Source organism: Euleptes europaea, chromosome 5, assembly GCF_029931775.1.
Source record: "Euleptes europaea isolate rEulEur1 chromosome 5, rEulEur1.hap1, whole genome shotgun sequence".
NCBI classification, from domain to species: Eukaryota; Metazoa; Chordata; class Lepidosauria; order Squamata; family Sphaerodactylidae; genus Euleptes; species Euleptes europaea.
Genome location: NC_079316.1, coordinates 91,492,393 through 91,515,277, shown reverse-complemented (window position 1 = coordinate 91,515,277; position 22,885 = coordinate 91,492,393). Strand labels below are relative to the sequence as shown.

General features: G+C 43.7%; 1 protein-coding gene across 1 annotated transcript in view; it reads right to left on the bottom strand.

Annotated features, from left to right (window-relative positions):
* CDH23 (cadherin related 23) overlaps positions 1-22,885 on the bottom strand; it is a 553,698-nt gene that overhangs the window by 8,202 nt on the left and 522,611 nt on the right. Inside the window, exons 54-63 of the mRNA XM_056850511.1 lie at positions 18,646-18,840; positions 11,388-11,498; positions 10,028-10,157; positions 8,185-8,448; positions 7,274-7,435; positions 4,979-5,235; positions 4,679-4,776; positions 3,328-3,448; positions 1,920-1,999; positions 409-449 (exon numbers count right to left, since the gene is read on the bottom strand). Of these exons, the coding sequence (XP_056706489.1) occupies positions 409-449; positions 1,920-1,999; positions 3,328-3,448; positions 4,679-4,776; positions 4,979-5,235; positions 7,274-7,435; positions 8,185-8,448; positions 10,028-10,157; positions 11,388-11,498; positions 18,646-18,840 (1,459 nt within the window). The remainder of the gene's footprint in view (positions 1-408; positions 450-1,919; positions 2,000-3,327; positions 3,449-4,678; positions 4,777-4,978; positions 5,236-7,273; positions 7,436-8,184; positions 8,449-10,027; positions 10,158-11,387; positions 11,499-18,645; positions 18,841-22,885) is intronic.

The window sequence follows — 22,885 nt, the reverse complement described above, 5'->3', positions numbered from 1 at the left end:
AGGCTGAGCCAGCATCCTAGGCCTGCGCTGCCACAGCAGTACAGTGGGCCGGCGTTAGTGCCCCAATTCCGGCGTCCATGCCAGTCTTGACAGCACAAGCGGCACAGGTACTGGTGCAAGTGGCACGGACACCAGTGCAAGTGGCACAGACACCGGTGCGGGCCCTTCGGCGTCTCCTAAGCACTGTCGGCCACAAAGCTCAGGAATGGGCTGTAAAACAGCCTGACACACAAAAACATAGCTTGAAAGGCTTTCCTCATTACTCATCTGCATGACATGGAAAGAGTCACAGTTTAAGCCGTATGTCAGTTTGGTGGCTTTTGCCAACCAATGCAACAGGATAACTCCCTACATTCATTAGTAATTATTTTTCATGGGTCAGAAAGAAAATCCCTCAGTATCTCTCACCTGTGGAACCAGCCACAATTGCTTTCAATTTCCTTTTGTGTCTGCAAAACAGTTTAAAACAAGTAAACATTTGAGAAAAAACACACAAGAATTTTATGGTGAAGATTGTTAGTAAGTGTCATGTGAACTTCAGTCCTTTAAAAACATCTCACACAATGCTTCATTTCCTATCAGAAAATGGAAAAACCATTGGTTTAGAACCTTCACTATTAAGGCAATCTTTTGTTCTTCCATCATTAATTTTCCTCTCCTTAATGTTTTTTCTATACCCCACAGTAATTAATTCTCTGTAAGAATCAGATGCGCTAGCATGCCATGATTTTTTTATATTCTGTTCATTTGAGTAACTCCAGCTATTTAAAAATATTCACAATTATAAAATTAAAAATTCTGTTTTCAATTTACAAAGAGATGTTCATCCTCAGGTGACTGATTTCTTTCCATGGCACTATCAATGAGCCACGGTGTATTCCCCACCCATACCCAATACAGCAATCTCTCTTTTGGCCTTAATCAGAAAACTGAGTGCAACAGCTCATGTAGATCCCAACCTGCCTCTCCCAACACCAGTCTTTCCCATTACGTAGATTAGGACTTCACTTTCAGCAGCAGCCAATTTAAGGGCAGCCAGACTAGCCTGATATCGTCAGATCTCAGAAGCTAAGCAGGGTTGGCCCTGCTTAGTATTTGGATGGGCAGCCTCCAAGGAATACCAGGGTCGTGACTGGGGGCTAGCAATGGCAAACCACCTCCAAACGTCTCTTGCCTTGAAAACCCTATGGGGTTGCCATAAGTCTGCTGTGACTTAATTAGGCTTACCAGGTCCCTCTTCTTCTTCGGCGGGAGGTTTCTGGAGTGGAGGGGGGGGGGGTTCGCGCGCTCCCGGAAGTGCTGCATTGCAAAGGGCCAGTTTCCACTCAAACTCCCAGTTTGCGGTGCGGCACTTCCGGGTGTAAAATGCACCACAAGGGGCTGTATTCCACTCAAATGGCCCGTTGTGATGTGTTTTACACCCAGAAGTGCCGCATCGCAACAGGCCTTTACGAGTGGAAACTGGCCCTTTGCAATGCAGCACTTCCGGAAGTGAACCGGAAGTGACCTGTCCCTGCCTGCACAGATTGCCCGCCGATCTTCAGCTGGTCAGCGGGCGGCCAGGTGGATTGGCAGGGGTTTGCCCACCACCACCTGGCACTTGGCAACCCTAGACTTAATGGCACAGAAAAAGTCACCTTAAATCACTATAAAGGAGACATCTTGCCCAGCCCAAAGTTGTGTTTGAGGGAAACTCAGTATATACATCAATTTTCACCCTCTCACTATTTGCCTGTTCAGTGTGGTGAGTGGGGAAAATCAACAGCCGCGGATACTCTGTGGATCTCTGAATTGGAACATTCATCTTCCATGTTCAAGGTATTAAGACATTTATTTATGACTCATGTCCAAAACTGTATCTGAGATCACAAGGCTCACTCATTTTGCTCTACAGTGTACAGGCACTTAAGGTTACTCACGCTGTTCTGTAGTACCAGTTCATGAGGATGAACAACATGGCTGCCAGGAAGAGGAGAATAGCCAGAATGATTATTGCCATCTAGAAATGATAAAAAAACAAACAAAACCAACTATTACAGCAGGGGTGGACTGTCTAGGAGATTCCTGGGCCACTGAAAAAGGGTAAAAGTATCTACTAACTCTGGGATATCGGTATTTGTAGAAATGGTTCTAAGCTGTCCTTGTACTCAGGTCATTGTAAGATCTATAAATAGGAATGAAAGGCAACTCTGTGGTTTATTGGAAGATGCAACTAATCCATGTGGAAAAGGTTCACAGAACATGTCTCACTAATAGGGTTGCCAGGTCTCCACCCACCACCAGCGGGAGCTTTGTTGTGGTGGGACTTGGGGGAGTGATCGGCACAATCACTTCACTGCCGGGGGTAAACCTGGAAGTGATGGTGACACTCTAGCATATTCCTCCAAAAACTCTATGGAAACCATATAGTTTGTGGAGGAATGTGCTAGAGCGTCCCCATCATTTCCAGGTTTACCCCAGATGTTAATCGCCCCGCCCATCAGCCAACTGAGGGGTGGCAGGCAGCTTTCTTAATTGGCAGGCAATTGCTTGCCATTACCTGGTATCTGGCAACCCTACTCACTAACCTTCATTGCATTCCCTTTGCCATCCCACCAAGTTGGACACAACTAATTTATGTAGCGATTGCTACTGTGTTAGGAGCATCACAAAGAGGCAATCTAAGGAAGCACCTATCATGGGGTGGGGGGAGTCAGGAGGGTCATTTGGCCAGGGTCTCACATTCACAGAGGGCCTCAAATTTAGACTTTTGATGTTATCTCCAAATGAGGTTATACATATAACCACACAGATTCACTGACAGGAATGAAAGAAGATGACATTCCTCATACAACTTTGCACTTGTGTCCCATTACTGGGCCACGCTGCCTATAGTACACTGTGAATTAATATTCTCCTCTATTGTTGCTGTCAGCGAGGATGGGAGCTATGCTGGGCCCCAGTGGTGATGGAGAAGGTTGGGAGCTGTGCTTGGCACGGCTCCCTGCCGCCCTCACTGCTGCTGCCACCTGTGCCTCAAAAAATGTCTGGGCCTCTCTCGACCTCTGAGAGGCCCTGATCTAAGGTTGTCTGTTTCTTTCCCTATAAACATTTGTGCTGCATGACAAGCAGGTTAGCTGTATAATATTTGGCTGTTGCATGCTTACTGAAGAGGTAGGGGCCTCTGTTAGGGAAGAAGCTGACAATGCTAAGATAACCATTTAAGAAGGCTCAGTTTCTTCCAGTGTAACTGAATCCAAACTATAAATGTGGGAGACCTCCAGAAAAGCATGGTAGCTGGAAGCTAAGCTAGGCTTCAGGTGTAAAGAGCCCTTCCCTCCATCTTACCTGCAGTGCTGAGAGGTCATCTGGGGCCCTGGCTGTGATGGCTGGTTGCACATCCAAGACATTGTAGTTCCTGAAGAGATTCCGCAGCTGCTCCTTATTTTCATCAATCATCTGTATAACTCTGGACACATATATTTAATTATGAATTTACTGTGCTAAACCAAAACAAAAAAACTTAAAAAGACTTGTTCCTGACAAGGATGATCAACCCTCACCTCCCTGCTATAGTTTCCAGTTCAGTAGACACTGGAAATAGAAATCCACGCCATCAAATAGCATTAAAAGCATATTGGAACAAACCTACCAAGCTTCCTTTTTCCCCACCACAAGGCTCAAAATTCAGGTATAACATCTGTGATGTGGCAGCTAGATATACGAGAACAGGTTTTGTGTCAACCACTACCATGAGATAACAGATAAGAAGTCATTCCATGGAGACTCAATGGTTGTGTGACCCTGAACTAGGTGATTTGATCAAATATTTCTTTGCTGCTTTGATTAATTAGAAATTTTAAGTGGTGGCTAAAAATCAAATAGGCTTCTGAATCTATCAAAAGAAATACTTGTGCCACGTTGCTGTCAAAACTAAAGCAACAGGGGCAAAGACTTTCTGTCCACATAAGCTGAAGTTGCTTACAGTACCATCCTAAACACAGGTACACCCTTCTAAGCTCACTGAAGTCAATGGACTTAGAAGGGTGTAACTCTGTTTAGGGCGGTACTGTTAGGTACTTTCTTGAAACCTATCTGAAGATCATAGACAGAGTGTTCTAATGGGACAAATTGTTGAGTGTGATAGAATCTGTTACTTATGCTAACATCAGAACTGAAGCTACTTTTTGATGTCTGTCAGTTCAAGGGTCCCTTCCTAACTGCTGAAGTTCAGAGTTCCTAGGAAGGGCAACTCTGTAAAAGAACAGCAGGTAAGCTGCCCCCCTCCCCTCACCATGACAGTCTTCCCCCTTTTAAAAGAGCATTGTATAAAATAAAAAATAGTTAGCAACAAGAATTATACATCTATATGTAACATAGTTCTGCCCTTACAGTACTTGCTGGAAACTTCAGATCCCTTCTTAACCATGAAATCATTAGATGGCCTTAGGCAAGATATCATCCTCCCAACCTCACTCCTTCCATCCCTCATTTTGCAACCGACTTTATAATGTAGTTGTTAACTGGAACTCATAATGTGTGGGAAATACTTTGAATTCAACAAATGCTATGTAGATGGTTAAGTATGACTTACTTCCTGCTCAACAATGTTAATTCTTGCCTTGTAACACAGACTACCAGTTTATACCTTTTATTTTATGTTCCAGTCTAAATGTATGTAGAGACTCAGCATCTTTACCGTTCTACATCCAGAATCCGGTTGGTTTCCCGGTTCACCACATGGATCAGTAATTCCGTTTGGGCAAAGTTCACTCGGCCTTTTTTGTCAACATGGAACTATAAAAGAGAGAAAACAGATAGCCCTTCTTCTAGGCAGCTGGTTATATGGCATGCTATGACACTTTTCTGTGACAAGGCAGTTCCAGGATATGCCACCTCAGAAGGCTGGTCCTGCTTTTATCCAACACCCTTGACACAGAGGGAACACAGTTTAACAGCTCACAAGAGAATGGCTGTGTTACTTCAAATGAATCATTACCTGCACATCATCTGTATTGACAATGGCTCCTGTAATATTAGATAACAGGCTGATAAATTCCTCCTCAAACTGCCGTACTTTATCTGGGATCTCGTTGATTATGATCTTGACCCGCTGATCATCTCGCAGGATGTAGATTCCCACAACAGCAGTGTCATTGTGACCAGCCAAGTCTGAGGCCATGACATCCACCACAAAGTAGCCAGGGTTGTAGGCAGTGAAGAGGTCAAAGGTCCGAAGAATCCCATCTAAATTACCTTTCGTGAGAACCAGCAGTGAACTTGCATTAAAGCCAATCTATACATTTCTGAAGTACATCTCAGTACTACATTTCCAAGTTACACAAACATAAGTGTGGATAGGTTATCTGGGTCTAGCAGAAAAAAATAAGATGAAGATGAAAGAAGGTGCCCTTAGTTACTGAAAGATTAGCAAGGAAATGTTTAAATAAATAAAAGTTGTCCTTGTCTAGCTTCCCATATTAAGTATGGCTATTACAGGCCAAAGTAAACTGCAGGATGGATGTTTGATCAACCATCTATCAACATCCATTTCTTTCCTTTGCTCGACAAGCTGAACCAACTGAAATTGAACCCATCAAAGACGGAGGTTCTGTGGCTGGGCCGGGGTGGTCTGGGTCAGGATGTTCAGCTTCCCACTCTTAATGGGCCTCAGCTGGTACCAGCTACCTCTGTCAAGAGTCTGGGAGTGACTTTGTATGCACACAGCCAAAATGGCATTTTTCATCTCCACCAGGCTCAGCAGCTGACCCCTTACCTGTCCCGAACTGATCTAGCAACAGTGATTCATGCAATGGTCACCTCCAGACTAGATTACTGCAACTCGCTTTATGCAGGGCTGCCCTTGAGACTGATTCAGAAACTGCAGCTGGTCCAGAATACCGTGGTGAGGGTTCTGCCAGGGACCCTTTTTAGAGCCCACATGCAGCCTGTGCTCTATCAGTTGCACTGGCTCCAGGTGGAGTACTGAATCAGGTTCGAAGTTTTGGTATTAACTTTTAAAACCCTAAATGGTCTGGGACCACTGTATCTGTGGGACCTTCTTCTCAATATACCTCTCAGAGAGCATTATGCTCTGCTGGAATGAACTTACTGGAGATTCCTGGTCCTAAAATCATCCGGTTGTCCTCAACCAGAACCAGGGCTTTTTTTGCCCTAGCCCCAGCCTGATGAAATCCTCTGTCTAATGAGATCTGGGCCCTACAGGATTTAACTCAGTTCTACAGGGCTAGTGAGATGGAGATGTTCCACCAGGCTTATGATTGAGAGCAGCAACGGGAATACATTAAGAGCCGGCTTCCCTCCCTCCTTTCTTCTTTCTTCCCTCCCTTCCTGGTCCATTCCCTTAATCCCTCTTCTGTTGCTTTCTTTTTCCACCTTCAGCCTTACCCTTTATGGTGTTCTCTGTCCCTATGTCCTTTCTGTCTCCGTTCTCTCTCCCCTCCCCTGGATTCAGGAACATCAATAGTGGGCATGGACATATGACCACTTGGAAACAACATTATCCCTAAGGTGGTTAGGTGCCATTAGGATGAGATTGTATTTTAGTAGTGATTTCAGCGTTGTTTGGTATATTATTTGTGTTGTTTGTATTTGGTATATTATATTGTATGATGTTAGCCACCCTGAGCCTGGCTTGGCTGGGGAAGGGCAGAGTACAAATAATAATATTAACAACAACAACTATTATTACTATTCATCATCATCAAACATCATCATTCCTTTATTGGCATAAAAACATAATACAGAAAGGTACAAAAGGAATGGAGATATTAAAAAGTGCCCTTTATAGAATAGTTAAAAGACAGTTACATCGTATAGCACTGTTTGTTGATACTGCTGTCTAATTAACTGTTTGGCGGACTTTTAAAACAAACTTTAAAAACTGTGCCACCGTCTCCAATATATGGGGCGAACGATTGTTCAATAAATAGGAAATGTTAAAAGAATCTGAGGCATTCTGTCTATTAACCAACAGGGGGCTTAAAAGTTCGTAACGAGATTTTGTGTAGAAGCTACAATAAAATAAGACATGGGCAACCGTTTCAATACAATTGTTGCCAATTGCAACTGCAACTGCAGCGCTGCAACTGCAGCGCTGAGCAGTTCAAAGCCCCCGCCACCCAGCTGGGCGGCGGGCAGTCCAGGGAAGGCAGACGCAACGGCTGCTCAACTCACCCGCGCGTGCCCACAGAGAGGGATCAGCGTGCCAAGTCCGGCACGAGTGCCGTAGGTTCGCCAACACAGTTCTAGGAGGTGTCACTGGAGTGCTTACCAATGCTGAAGATGTTTGCTACATCGTCAGAGTCGTTGGAGTGTTGTTTGATGTAGCGGATCCCCAAAATGTTGTACAAGACCAGGCTATTATTTCCAACATCGGCATCAAGTGCAGTAAGCTTGATCAGCTCAGAGCCCACCTTGGCATCAGTTGCAACCCCTTTCAGAACAGGAAGGAAAATTAGAAGTTCAGATGAAATAACTCAGAGGAATAAAAAAAAAAGGGGGGGGGTTAGGGGGAGAGGGAGGGAGTTTTACAAACATATTTTAAAACAATTTTAAAAAATTATGTTGCCCTATGGGGTACTAGTACACTTTAGTATAAATCTTTAATTTTTTTCAATTATAAGTCTGTTTCTTAATGTCTACCTCTGCTAAAACACTGAAGCATTCTAGCTGCTGTTCGGAGAGAAAAAAACTGGAAAAATAAAGTTTAAAAAATTCGTTTAAAAGATTAACTTTCCAGCAAGAAAAACACGGCTATTCTTTCATTTTTAAATGTTGCCTTTTGCAGGCATTCACTCTTACTCTAGCCAGAAAATTAAAATATTAAATTATTTTTTAAAATACCAGTTCCCTAGAAAAAAAGGTTTACTCTGTTTAGTTATTCATATGGTTTTATCATAGTTTCCAAGAGGCATGACATCACTTACAGGTTTTTCTCATTGCCAATGGCACTCCCCAATGCCCTTGCCCCCCCCCCCCCCGGGTCTCCCACTGGTTGCCAGGCCATGCCTGGAAACCCTACAACACTTGTCGCTGCAATTGTCTTCAGGAAACCAATTTTCTGGCTGGAATCTTATCCCAGGAACACATTTCTAAGTGGATGGCAGTCTTATTCTACTCTTTAGTAAGAGAACTTTCAGAATAACAGCTTCCTGATCAGACAGCAACACTGAAATACCTTACCTGCTGTATATTCTGATTTAGTGAACCGGGGCGACTGGTCGTTAATATCATCCAGAAAGATCCGTACATCCTGCAAGGTAGGATCAGTGCTGAGGTCCATGGTTTGGAACCTAGCTGCACGGTGACCCCGAGGTGGTGCCCAGTTCTTATTACTAGACGCTTTCACTACGATAGAGTAGAAGGGTTCTTTCTCTCGGTCCATGTCTCGTAACACCTGCAGCTTCCCTTCCCTACTCAGCTGGAAGTTGTTCTCTTTGTTACCAGCTAGAAAAATAAAACATTGTTATAGTTTAAGACTGTTCCATTCCATTACGGGATGGGACTGTGACAGTGTTTATGTTAAAACACAGAGTTCTTTCCCCCCACATTCTCTAGTATCTAACATCCTTGAGCTGTTTCTATCAGGTGGAAGGAGGCTGCTTGGGGGGGGGGGAAAGTAAAACTTCTTGGGACAAATAGAAAATATTTGGATAGGCTTGGCTGCTTGCTGCTGTTCAACCCTACGAAAACCAGCGTGGTGCAGTGATTAGAGCGTCAGACTAGGGTCTGGGAGACCCAGGTTCAAATCTCCACTCTGCCATGGAAGCTCTCTAGTTCCCATAACCTAAATTGGAATGCCCATCAAAAAGCAGTGTCCAACAAAATTAAACCTGGGGTTGGTGCTATTGTCAACTTTTTCCACACCAAAGGTGGCAAATATATTCCAGGGGCTATTCAGGTTTTTAATCTAAAAATTATCCCAATTATTCTTTTGGGTGTTGCCATCTAGATAACAGTTGTTAATGAATCTATAGATCGTCCATTGCTTCAGTTCTTACGAAAACTCCTAAATGCCCCTTGATGTGTTGCTGGCGTTACTCTTCGTTCCAAGTTTGGCCAAATGTCACTCGAAGCTAGGGCATGGTTGGCAGTCTTTAAACTACACCTTAAACTGTGCTTTAGCACTGAGGGGTTCCTAGCTTCTCTGAATCCTCTGAATCTAAATCCTCATGGCAAAAAATCTTAGATGAGAAACTGTCATTGTTGGGCTTCTCACGGGATATGTTATTAAATCTTGGGAAAACTGAAGCTTTCACCAGAATTAAAAAGCGCATTAAAGAGCTTGATTATAACAGCACTACTTTTCGTGCTCGCCGCATTTGTTCATCCCAGTTCTTCGGAATACCACCACCACATGGTGTGCCTGCTTATACATCTTATTTGACAACTCCTCGTCTTTCTAGAGCCTTCTGTTTAGCTAGATTGAATGCTAACCCCTCTATGGTTATGCAGGGCAGAATTTTGAATATACCATATCCAGACAGGACCTGTCCTTGCTCTTCTGGCTCTATCGATTCACTAGCTCATGCCCTTTTGGAATGCTGCTTTTACGAGGAACTTCGATCACATTATATCTCCCCCCTTTTAACATACCAATCTAATGCCTCTGTGTCTGACATAATGCCTTTTTTACTAAGCGATAGGGATCCCAAGGCTACATTGTCAGTGGCAAGATTTGTTTCAGTCCTTATATCCCTCAAACACTAGATATATGCTGCTCAAGATCAATGGATCAAGGAGCTTCTAAGGGATAAAAGGAAAGGAAAGGAAGCTCTCTAGGTGGGCCAGGCACATATGGGCCTAACCTACCTCACAGGGTTGTTGTGAGGATAAAAATGAGAGGAATATGATGTATGTTTTGGTCCCCACAGTGGAGAAAGGCAAGGTAAACATGAAGTAAATAAATAATAAGTATAAGTGAAGATTTCTTAAACACATTTCTAAACCAACTTTCAAACCATGCAATGTCATCTTCATGCCACCATACAGACATAAAGCAACAGGAAAGATGAGCAAAGGTTACCTGCAATGAAATAATAGACAATAGCATTGGAGCCCTCGTCAGCATCCACAGCTCCACTGACATTACCCACAACAGTACCGGGACGTGAGTGTTCAGGAACAGAAAGCACTTGGTATGGAGGACTTCCTCTCTGATGACAAGGTCATAGAGAAGAGAGAGAATGTGAGTTATAGGACAGTAACTATAAACACATATGACGTCACAGAGAAAAATATTAAGCAGTATCCACTATAAATGATGTATCATGTACATAACAAAATTATCTAGTCATAATTTATAAGCAGTTCAAACTCAAAGATTTTAAAGTTGCAAACATTTTAACATTTTAAAATCACAAACCACAAAATTTGCTACAATTGCTAAAAGAAGCGAGAGCTCCTGGCCCTTGATGTCTTCATTATCTTTTTCTTTCTGAGAGTGGTTTAATTTATCCAGGTTTTTAAAATAATTAAACCATGGGATTCAGTGCCTTCTTACACTATCTATGTACATGCTGAAAAGTACATTCTTTGAAAGTATAAGTCTTTGATTCTGTCCATGGAATCCCCATTAAAGACATTTCAGGATTAAATGCCTTTGGAGAAAGATTCTGGATAGCACCTGGGGAATAGTTAGATGGTTTGGCCAGTGGTCAAAAATCAGCGGCCTTCAGCATTTCCACATCTGGGACCCACTTTAACCCCCAGGCTGCAGCAGGAACTCACTGAGTGGCAAGCACATGGCAACAAAGGTGACATCAGAGTCACATGACAAAATGATTAGCAGCCAGGGTCTTCGAACCTGTCTGTGCTGAAAAAAGGAATCCTCCCCACCAAGTGACCTCACCTTCCTGCCCCTCTCAATGTAGGTTCCGAAGAGGCAGGGAGCTACACTCTGTGCATGGTCCTAAGCAGCAGTACTTCCAAAATGCAATAAAATGGCAGCTCTATAGGGGACCACAGCCCAGCAGGTGGGACTTTGTGATTCACCAGAGGGCCCCAACCCATGGGTAGAAGGACCACTGTTCTAAATTAATAATAATGTGTCTTTTTATTTTAGCAGCTTGACACTTAAAACTTTGCTGGTTTTTCTCAATGATTCACATTGTCACAAGTTACTTCTTTGTATTCAAAATGTCACCATTATATAAATGTGATTATTTTTTAAAAGAATTACACTAAAAATAAAAGTCACAAGAACTATTTCCCTAGAACAAGTCTCCAGAATTTTCAAGGACTCTGAAACATATAATGAAAAAAAAATCCTATAAAATGACAGGATAAACTGCCGCATCCCTCCTGCAGGAACTCCGTCGTATCTTGGAAACTGATATTCCATAACTCCAGTGAAGTCCAGAAAGGGAGGGGATAGACCTGCTTACAGGCGGCTTCAGGAAGACAGGTTCGTTGTCATCAATATCATCCAGTGCCACCTGGAGGGGCTGCATGGTCTCATACGGTGGTTGGCCTTGATCACACGCCACAATGATCAACTATAGAAGAAACACACACACACACAAAGGCTGGTCATGTAATTTGCCTGCCAACAGCAAGAGTGAAACCTCTAAATTGAATCCAGTCTCTACCTCTTTCTCCCCACTCCCCAAGCAAAACAGGACATTTCTTCTGACATTTGAATCTGAAATGGAAAAATAGCCAAAAGCTGAAGCTGGGGCATTTTCTAGATTTACGGTATCATCAGAAGAACAAAAGTAAACTGACTGAATTGGTTTAGGAAACGGTTTATTCTTTTAATCTTGTATCTGGTGATGTTGATAAGTAATTGTAGTAACAAATGAAATTCCTTCCTACCTTTATAGCTGCTGGACCATCTACATTTAAAATAAATTATCTCATGAATTTCTGGAGGGGTGACTTTTCTTTTTGGCCTAGCATTTAATTAATTTGCTCTTATGCATTCTGTCTAGAAGTATCTTCTTTTGGGTTGTCTTACTGATATTGTATGTATTATATATCTGTGAATGTATTATGTCCGTGTTTTTGAATATTTTTATTAGCATTTCAATGTACAATGGATTGTTTTAATATTTGTAAACTGCCTTGATTTGCAAGTATTCAAAACCTGGTTGTGACCAGAGGCTGTTTTGACAAATAAAGGGAATTATGGGAAGATGGCTGCCAGCTGTGTAATGTTTGTTTGTTTAAAGTGGATTTTGTTTATATAAATTGTGAAACTGGTATTTTTGTAAGCTGCTCTGAGTGTACACTGGGGAGAAAAATGGAGGGGCACCACTTCTGGATTCGGATGCAATTGATGACATATTTTCTGGTCACATCAGTGGGCAAATGAGATCTGGCTGCCCAGCTGGTTGGTGGCTCAGGCTGCACCCAGGCCAGCTGGTGGGGAGGGTGCTTGGGTTGGCCTGCCTAGGGTGTGGGAAAACCTTGGGCCAGCCCCTGGGAAAGTGGGATAACAAATGGCTGAAATAAATAAATAAGTTTTATGAAAGCCAATATTTAAATAGAAAATACTGTAAGCAAATGAACAGAGGGCTAATAAATCACAGATTTGGTTGTTGATGTTGTTGGATGTTGAGGATCTAGAAATCAATGACTGCAAACACAGAAAGCTATGTAGGTGAAAGTGAATTGATGGCTTCGGAGAGTTTATGAGATCCAATAAAAGATCCCCTGAAGAGAGCTGGAGGCACAAAGCGCACAGAACTATCAGAAGCAGAAAGCAGGAAACCATGTAGAAAGAATGGAACCTTCCTTTGGAACAGAATGGTAAGACACCAAAGGGTTTTTATGAGTTTTTTTTTTTGAATGTTTTTAAGTGTCTACAAATTAGATTGTAGGAATAGAATTATAGAGTTGGAAGGGACCACCAGGGTCATCTAGTCCAACCCCCTGCACAATGAAGGAAATTCACAACTACCTCCCCCACCCACCCCCAGTGCCCAGAAGATGGCCAAGATGCCCTCCCTTTCATCATCTGCCTAAGGTCATAGAATCAGCATTGCTGACAGATGGCCAGCTAGCCTCTGCTTAAAAACCTCCAAGGAAGGAGAGCTTACCACCTCCCGAGGAAGCCTGTTCCACTGAGGAACCGCTCTAACTGTTGGAAACTCTTTTCATTTAATTTCAACCCGCTGGTTCTGGTCTGACCTTCTGGGGCAACAGAAAACAACTTGGCACCCTCCTCTATATGACAGCCCTTCAAGTACTTGAAGATGGTTATCATATCCCCTCACAATCTTCTTCTCTTCAGGCTAAACATGCCCAGCTCCTTCAACCTTTCTTCATAGGACTTGGTCTCCAGACCTCTCACCATCTTTGTTGCCCTCCTCTGGACATGTTCCAGCTTGTCTACATCTTTCTTAAATTGTGGTGCCCAAAACTGAACACAATACTCTAGGTAAGGTCTAACCAGAGCAGAGTAAAGCGATAACATTACTTCGCATGATCTGGACATTATACTTCTGTTGATACAGCCCAGGATCCCATTTGCCTTTTTAGCTTCCGCATCACACTGCTGACTCATGTTCAGTGTTTGGTCTACTAAGACCCCAAGATCCTTTTCGCACACACTACTGCTCAGACAAGTCTCCCCCATCCTATAATTTTTCCTACCTAAATGCAGAACTTTACATTTATCTCTGTTGAAATGCATTTTATTGGTTTTAGCCCAATTCTCCAGCCTGTCCAAGATCATCCTGTTTCCTGGCTCTGTCTTCTACCCTATTTGCTACCCCTCTCAATTTAGTATTGTGACGGCCTTTGATAGTTTTTTCATTGAAAATCTATAGAAACCCCTTAGAACCCTATAAGAAACCTTATAAAAGATCAAGTATGACATGTGTTGAGAAGGTTTCCTGCATTAGAACGTTGAGAAGAAACTTGCCTTAGAAGAATACAGAAGTGTATTCCACAGTACTCTGGGAACATTGCCAGAGGAATAGATAAAACAACACCAGAAGGGAAAAGTAGTATTGTAGTATTGGAAAACCTTTTCTAATAGAGATAAGAGGCAAACATCAGATATGGTTACATATCTGTGTAAGGATAATGGTGTAATTGCAACTCACACCTCAACGTGGAATACAATTTCCCTCAAAATATGCTGATGCATGAAGAATAATCAGATTATCTACATTATCAGATGTAGAAGGGGCAACAACACATACTGCAGATGTGCTGATAGCATAGATCTGAAGTCTATATAAGGATAGCAGGATAGCCAGTACTTCAGAATGTTGTTGCTGGGCAGACTGCAGCTGCACAGACACAGCATCTCTCCATCTCAGAGGCCTGAGATGTAAAGCATTGAGACTCTGATCCTTGCATGGACAGAAGTTCTCTGAGGTATCTTCGAGTATCAAGATCTGGATATTTCAACGTATCTTATAATATTCACAGTCTTCTTGTGAGACTGCTCTATTCCTAAAAGAGGATGGAGACCCTTAGAATTCTTATCCTTTGAATAAGAATCTAAGTGCAGTGACCTTTCCATAAATTGGAACATTGAGAGTCCATTGGATTAATGGATTCTTACAAATTAAACCTATTTGGCTTACCAATGCTAAAGAACATCCTGAACCTTCAATTAAAGAGTGGAGAGAAAAACTATGGTTGTATATGCGGATGGCCAAACTTACAGCTTTTCTACATGATAAAGATATGGAGGATTTTAAATCTATATGGTCAAAGGCCGCCGCATATTGGGATAAATCGGCAAAAACGGATTTTGAAACTGTACTTAACGAATTGTAGTATTATGTGATTCTTAATTAACTATAAGATGAGAATTTTTTTTTTTATGTAGTGTCATAACACCCCAACGGAAGTCCAATGGTGATGGGCACTGAGGTGGGGGCTGGGACTCAGGGCACTATGGAGATATATATTAAGAGAATGTATCTTTTAATTATTAGATAATTAGTGCTCTTTGTATTTCTGTTTGGTTGTTTTGTTTGTATTTTATGTTTTTTTTTCTTTTTTGTATGTTCATTAAAAATTTAATAAAAAAATTATTAAAAAAAAGAACATCCTGAACACAGGACTAATAGATAGACCTCTGAGATAGTGTCAGAAAGTCCTCTACTTAACAGAGGGACTTCTGAACCTCCTCAGAGTAGAGACCAGAGATATTCCTGACAGAAAAGGAGACTCTCTGTACTCCGTGAGATATGAACAATGCTGATCCGTTGTACAGCGCATACACAGATTTGAGCCATAAGTTCACATACAAAACTCTCTACAACTGGCACTGCCAGAGAGACTTTAAACAGCTTTAAGCTAATACATAGTATTTATATATTAAGCATTGCTGTCTAATACTAAAGGAACAGGCATAGCATGTACATTAGGGCTGTTGAAAAAAAAATTCAGTAAAATTCGGATTTGGCAAAATTCGGTCCGTTTTAATTTGGGAAATGCTGAAGTCCGAACTCCCCGGATCCGAATCCATGGAATTTGGTGCCAAGTTCCGAGTTCGGGAAAAAATTCAGCCGAATAAAGCCATTAAAAACACATTCGCTCCGGGGGGGGGCATTTTTGGGGTAGAGGTCCCAAACTTTCAGGGTAGCTTGAGGGGACACTTCTTGCAAGAATCCCCAAGTTTTGTTAAGATTGGATCAGAGGGCCCCAAGATATGGGGCCCGGAAGGGGTCGCCTCCCCTCAAAATCACCCACAGGAATAAAGCCACTTAAAGCACATTGGCGGCATTCCGCGGCTCCGGGGGGCATTTTTGGAGGTAGACGTCCCAAACTTTCAGGGTAGCTTGAGGGGTCCCTTCTTGCAAGAATCCCCAAGTTTTGTGAAGATTGGATCAGAGGGTCCTGAGATATGGGGCCCGGAAGGGGTTGCCCCCCCCAATTGCCCACAAGCTACCCTGAAAGTTTGGGATGTCTACCTCCAAAAATGCCCCCCTGGAGCCGCGGAATGCCGCCAATGTGCTTTAAGTGGCTTTATTCCTGTGGGCGATTTTGGTGGGGCGAGCCCTTCCGGGCCCTATATCTCGGGACCCTCTGATCCAATCTTCACAAAACTTGGGGGTTCTTGCAAGAAGGGTCCCCTCAAGCTACCCTGAAAGTTTGGGACGTCTACCTCCAAAAATGCCCCCCCCGGAGCCGCGGAAAGCCGTGAATGTGTACACGCACCCCCCCCCCCACTGGGATCTCTCACACACAAACAGACGCTCTCTCTTTCTCTCCCTGGATTGCGCAGCAGCTGGGCTCACGCACTCAACTGCGACTGATTGGCCAGAAGAAGACCCAGCTTGGCCACCGATTGGCCGCGGGAGAATGCTGCTAGTTGCTTACTAACTGACGGTTATGTTGCTGATTCGGACCCCCCAAATTTGCCAAATTTATTCGGTGATTGCCCCGAACTCGCTGAATTCGGCTCGTTGTTTTCCCGCCTTTTTTGAATTCGGTTCCATCCGAACTGAAAATCCCCGAAACAGGGAAAATTTGGCTGTTTTTCCAGTTCGGATGAACCGAATCGACAACCCTAATGTACATAGACAATGCCTGATCTTAATGATGATCAGAGGCCTTCTTTATAGCTAAGAATACTGATAGAAGTCTTTAAGGATTCAAGACTTAGAAAATACAGATACTTTGGGATAAATTCATATGTTCTTATAGAACTTAGCTACTTAGAGGTTTGCAGATGACATAGCAAGGTATATTGTCTTCCGTATGATGTTTTGAATGATTTAAGTTAGGATGCTTCTAACCTAACCTTTTCCCAAAGAATTAACCATATTTTGACAGGATTTTTGTAACTTTATATTCTGAATGAAGGTGCATTGCACTAATGATACTTTATGAGGTATATTCTGACTTAGATACTTCTTTATGGAGGCATAGAGATTGTGAATGATTGCTTGCTACTTCTTGTTACATAAACATGTTTAAGACTAATGATGTCTAGCCTTATATAATATTTTAAGACTTCGCAACCAAAATATTATATAATGTAAATAAATGTGTTTTTATTATTCTTATACTCTTGTCCAGTATTATAAATTTATTGCCGTGTTCAAGAGATGTCCTAGGAACTGTAACAAGTTTCTAGGAACCGTTGATTCTGGTCTAAGGGTGTCTCGCTGAATAAGATAACATATTCCTTCTCAGGAAGGGGTCCTTTCTAAGAGTGTAGGCACTTAACGGCCCGAACCGCGACAGTATCATCTGCAAATTTAATAAGCATCCCCTCTATCCCTTCATCCAAATCATTTATAAAGATATTGAACAACACAGGAGACAGGACAGATCCCTGAGGCACTCCACTAGTCACTCCTCTCCAAGTGGATGAGGAACCATTAACAAGCACTCTTTGGGTGCGATCTGTCAACCAATTACGGATCCACCTAACAGTAACAGGATCTAAATCACATTTTCCCAATTTGTCAATGAGAATATTATGGGGAACTTTATCAAAAGCCTTACTGAAATCAAGATAAACTTTATGAGGTATATTCTGACTTAGATAAACTTGATTTCAGTAAGGATCATTCCCCTGATCCAGCAAGGTAGTAACTTTCTCAAAAAAGGAGATAAGATTAGTCTGACATGACTTGTTCTTGAGAAACCTGTGCTGGCTCTTAGTAATCAGATCCATCCTTTTTAAATGCTCAAGGACTGACTGTTTGATTTGTTCAAAAACTTTTCCTGGTATAGACGTCAAACTGATGGATGGGTAGTTACCCGGATCCTCCTTTTCCCCCTTCTTGAAGATGGGGACAACATTTGCTCGCCTTCAGTCTTCTGGCACCTCACCTGTTCTCCAATAATTCTCAAAAATAATGGACAGGATCTTGCACCCACTTTCAGGGCATTTGTTAAACAAGGCTTTACTAACCCTGAAGTGAGAATGGTAACAGAAGAAATGTGAATTGAAGGAAGGACAAGTGAAGAAAACCAGATTGTTGAAGTACCAAATGGAAATCAAGGAAAGACAGACAGTGCTCTTGCAGAACAAGATCAGAATGTAATTGAGCCTGAAGGTGCTGGCTCTCCCTCTTACCCCTTGGCCACTAAGATCTTTGCACATGGCTGTCTTTCAGACATTTCCAGAAGTCCCTATCTGTGATTCCCATATGTCAGAATGAACAGAGCCTAAGCTGAAGGTTTATCAAGAGTGGTAAGCTGTAGTACTGCAGTCAAAAGCTCTACTCACGACCTGAGTTCGATCCCAACAGAAGTTGGTTTCAGGTAGCCAGCTTAAGGTTGACTCAGCCTTCCATCCTTCTGAGGTCGGTAAAATGAGTACCCAGCTTGCTGGAGCAAAGAGAAGATGACTGGGGAAGGCACTGGCAAACCACCCCGTAAACATAGTCTGCCTAGAAAACGTCAGGATGTGACGTCACCCCATGGGTCAGGAATGACCCGGTGTTTGCACAGGGGACCTTTACCTTTTTTTAAATCTTGTTGCATTACTTATGGTGCAGGTTTACACTGAATGGACTTCTTACTACACTTCTAATCTAGTTCTAGAGTTCTAAATGCTATTCTAGCTTGAGTTCCCCTCCTGCCTGGGTATCATATCAGGGCACATGTTTGGAAGGTTGGAGAACCTTTTGTACCAATGGAAGCAAAGCATTCAGCAGCTGGATAACCTAAATCAGATTATTCCTGTGTAAGCCCCAACAGTCCTGCTCTAGGACTTACACTATACACAGCTTGCTTCTCTCGGTCCAGCCTCATTGCTGTCTGGATAAGCCCGCTGTTAGAGTCGATGGTAAAGTACTCCCAGTCTTTATTCCCTGCACCAGTTTTGAGTAAGTTGTACTGTACAGCTCCATTGAGGCCCTCATCCTTGTCAGTAGCATAAACTTCATACACATTGGATCGTAGAGGGATTTCCTGTTAGCAAATGCAAGCATTACATCAGTTGAGAAACCTATCAGGGTGCAAATTCCAAGTACTTGCTTCTGCACTTTACACATTTTTCTTCCATCACTAAAATCTCCTTTTCAGAGCAGAGTGTGCTGCCACATGCATAGCAGGAACTGTTTCAGCAAAAAATTCTAAGTGCCAGCAGTTTTTAAAGAGAGTCCAAGCTAAGATAGACCTTAACTGTGGCAACCGACATAATCCAGGAGGTACATCTTGCTGCTTAGGAGAAGTTGCTCTGACAGAGGGCCAGACCACACAAGTCTTTGTTAATGAATTGAGTCTGGGTTCCCAGCAGCCCCATTTGGGAACTATACATGCAGTAACCATGCTCATGCAGCTGCAAAAGGGGGGGGACGACTCCCCATGGAGCATTTTCAGCTCTGGAAAATGGTTTTGGGGGTGGAGTCAAGAGCTCCTCTCTCTGCACTGCGGTCCCAAGCTATATTGGGCCCCGTAGAGGTTTAAGTGAATGTTCTCTGCACCTGCTGTGTGGCTGTGGGAAAAGTGGGGTGTGTCTGGGGAACCTGGAACCCAGACCCAACTTGTTAAAAGCTACACTCATCCTATATAGCTTGGCTCTGAGATCAATGAGTTGCAAGCTTGCTCATCATCACTCCCACAACTGGAGAGAGCAATGGAAAGAAATGTGTGGCACAGTTTGGGATGAGAGTCTAGCTAAGGAAAAATCATGCATGTTTCTTTTTTATTCTGACCAAACATCTTGCCTCATCTGTTTGCACTACTACCACCTGGTGGATAGATCTGCCAACTCAGTTCCAGTTATTTTAAATCCACATTTTACAAGAGAAGCATAATTTAATACGTGCCAAAGCAGATTTTTTTGACAATTCAGGCATATCTATTGTGCCTCTATTCTACTAAACACAAGTGGGGTGAAATTCAGAAATATGTGCACATCCCCTGTCTGCCAAGGTGAGGTTTCAGGACTGGTCTGTCCTTAATGGATCCTGTCTGACTAGCATGGTTGATTCATATGTAATCTTTGCCCTTTGCTCTCAGAGTCATGTCCTTTTGAGAAATTCCAGGGCACCAGCACCACTTTATTTATCAAGATCACCCTCCCCCCACCATAGCCTGCTGACCTCTTTACATTTGAGGGGGTTTGGTCATGTCATGCTAGATAAAACAGTGTTGTTTACCTGTAACTGTTGTTCATCGAGTGGTCCTCTTTGCAGGCACACACATGGGAACTGTGATTGCACAGGCCAGCTACAGAATGCTTAGAAAGCTCCTTTTTTAGCCCGGGAACAAGGATTGCTCCCCCTCCCCTCCAGCAACGATCTTTCCCGCCCTTTTGGACACGTGACGGAGGGGCAGGGAGCATCCTTCCCTCAGTTGTCCTTCTGCTGCCACGGTGCCCAGACCCACTAGGCAGTGAGTCATCCCACAGCGGGGAAGGAGGGAGGGATGTGTGCCTGAAAAGAGAACCACTTGATGAACAAAAGCAGTTACAGGTAAGCAACACTGTTTTCATCGTCGTGGCCTCTTTGCAGTTGCACATGGGAGATTAGCATGCTCACTTACTGTGGAGGTGGGTGTGAAGGCTGATCACTGGAGAATAGAGCTCAACACCACTTTCCCCACAGCAGCATCTGCTCCGGAGTCAATGTCCATCAGGTAGTGTCAGATGAACGTCGAAGGTGTGAACCACATCACAGCACGGCAGACATCCAGGAGATCCACATGGGGAGTAAAGGCATGTGTGGTCTAAGTAAAACAATAAGGCTCTCCTGACATCCAACATGTGCAGGGACCTGTCCGACTGAGATTGAGGGTTGGGACAGAACATGGGCAAAACAATGTCCTGGGACAGGAGGAAACCAGAGACAATCTTGGGCAGGTGCTCCATACTGGGCCTCAGGACCACCCTATCCCTATGAAATTTAGTGAAAGGGGCATCGTGATGGAGTGCCCTTAAGTCCCTGACCCGCTGGGCTGATGTAATGGCCACTAGGAAGGCTGTTTTGTAAGCCAGAAGGTCCAGAGGACAGGTGGCCATAGGCTCAAAGGGCTTCTGCAAGAGCTGGGCCAAAACCAGGCTTCACTGAACCACAGGTGGCTTCACTGTAGGGTAGATGTTATTTAAACCCATAAGGAACCTCTTACACTGTGGATGAGAAAAAAGTGAGCCTGAGTCAATGCCCACATGGAAGGCAGAGATGGCCGCCAAGTGAACCTTTATGGAAGTGTTGGAAAGGCCCGAATCCTGAGGGACAAAAGGTAACCAAAAACCTTGGCCAGAGAGCAGCTGTCCGGACTAAGGCCTCTAGCGGCCATCCAGTGATAAAAATGAGTCCACTTTGAGTTATAGGACCGTCTGGTGGTGGGTTTCCTGGAGAATAACAGGACATATGCAACCCTAGCTGACCATTGCTCTATTGCAGGATGAGCCATGTGGTCAGATGGAGGGAATGCATGTCTTGGTGATGAACACTGCCCACCAACAGTAGGTCCTCCTGTGTGGGGAGGTGGAGAAACATCCCCCTGGCTAGTTTCCAGAGGATGGAAAACCAAGGGCACTTGGGCCAATAAGGGGCAATCAAAATGATGGAGGCCCAAACCTGGAAGAATTTTGCTATGGTCTTTCCCACTAGAAGGAACGGGGGAAAGCGTACCTGAGCCCGTTTCCCCACTGGACCTGGAAGGCGTCCTCTATGGACCGAGGGTCCGCTGCTGCCCTGGAGCAGATGGCCGGGCATTTGGTGTTGAGGGATGTGACAAGCAAATCTATCCCTGGGGTACCCCACAGGGTGAACACAGGGGCAAGATACTTGTCCTGTATGGACCACTCATGCTGCAGAGAGGCATCACGGCTGAGAGCATCTGCAGCTACGTTGGATACACCTGCAATGTGCATGGCAGTAAGGGATACATTGTGGGTGATGGCCCATTCCCAAACTTGCATGGCCTCTTGGCATAGGGCCGTGGAACCAGTGCCTCCCTGCTTGCAGAGGTAGTACTTTGCGGTCGTGTTGTCGGTGGCCACTATGACGTTGGAGCCGGCAAGAAGTTCTGAAAAGGAAGCAAGAGCATATTTTACTGCTCTGAGTTCCAACACATTTATGTGCTGTCTAGACTCTGCAGCAGACCATCGACCTTTCACAGATAAGTGTTGACAATGTGCCTCCCATCCCCCAAGAGAGGCGTCTGTAAACAACTGAAAGTCATGTGAGGTAATTCCGAATGGAATTCCAGCCACCATTGCAGGGACCTAGTAACTCTGTGGGGAATGGACAACATTCACCATTGAGACTCCACATTGATTTTAAAATTACGTATGAGCCAGTTCTGCAGGGGCCTAAGGCAGAGTCTAGCCAGTGGCACCACTGCAGTGGTGGATGCCATCAATCCCAGCAGTTTCTGAACTCTAACCGCTGGTTGGTACCTTTATGCAATGAATTGAGAAGCCAGCCGAGTGATGGCTGTGACTCTAGTCTGTGGTAAAAAGGCCTTACCCAACTTAGAGTCTACTATCGACCCTATAAACTCAATAGACTGGGTAGGTGTCAATCGAGACTTTGAGAAGTTCACAACAAAATGCAACTGTTGGAGGGTCCTAAGGACCAAGGCCACTTGGTCGGCCAGTGTTTGTGAGGAATCTCCTACCAGGAGCCAGTGGTCCAGGTAGGGGTAAATTGTGCACCCTTGCAGAGCCAAGTAAGCAACAACCTCAGAAACACATTTAGAAAAGACCCAAGGTGCTGTGGAGAGACCAAAGGGCAAAACAGTGTATTGATAGTGATGGTTGTTACAGGAAAACCTGAGGTATGTTCCGCAATGGGGATGTATAGAAATATGGAAGTAAGCATCCTTGAGATCAAGAACTGCAAACCATGAATTAAGCTGGAGGAGGGGAAGAATCTCCGGAATGGATAACATACGAAAAGAAGTGTTCTTATGTATTTGTTCAAGGCCCTGAGATCCATGATGGTCCTCGTCCCGCCATCCTTTTTGTCCACAAGGAAGTAAAAAGGTAAAGGTCCCCTGTGCA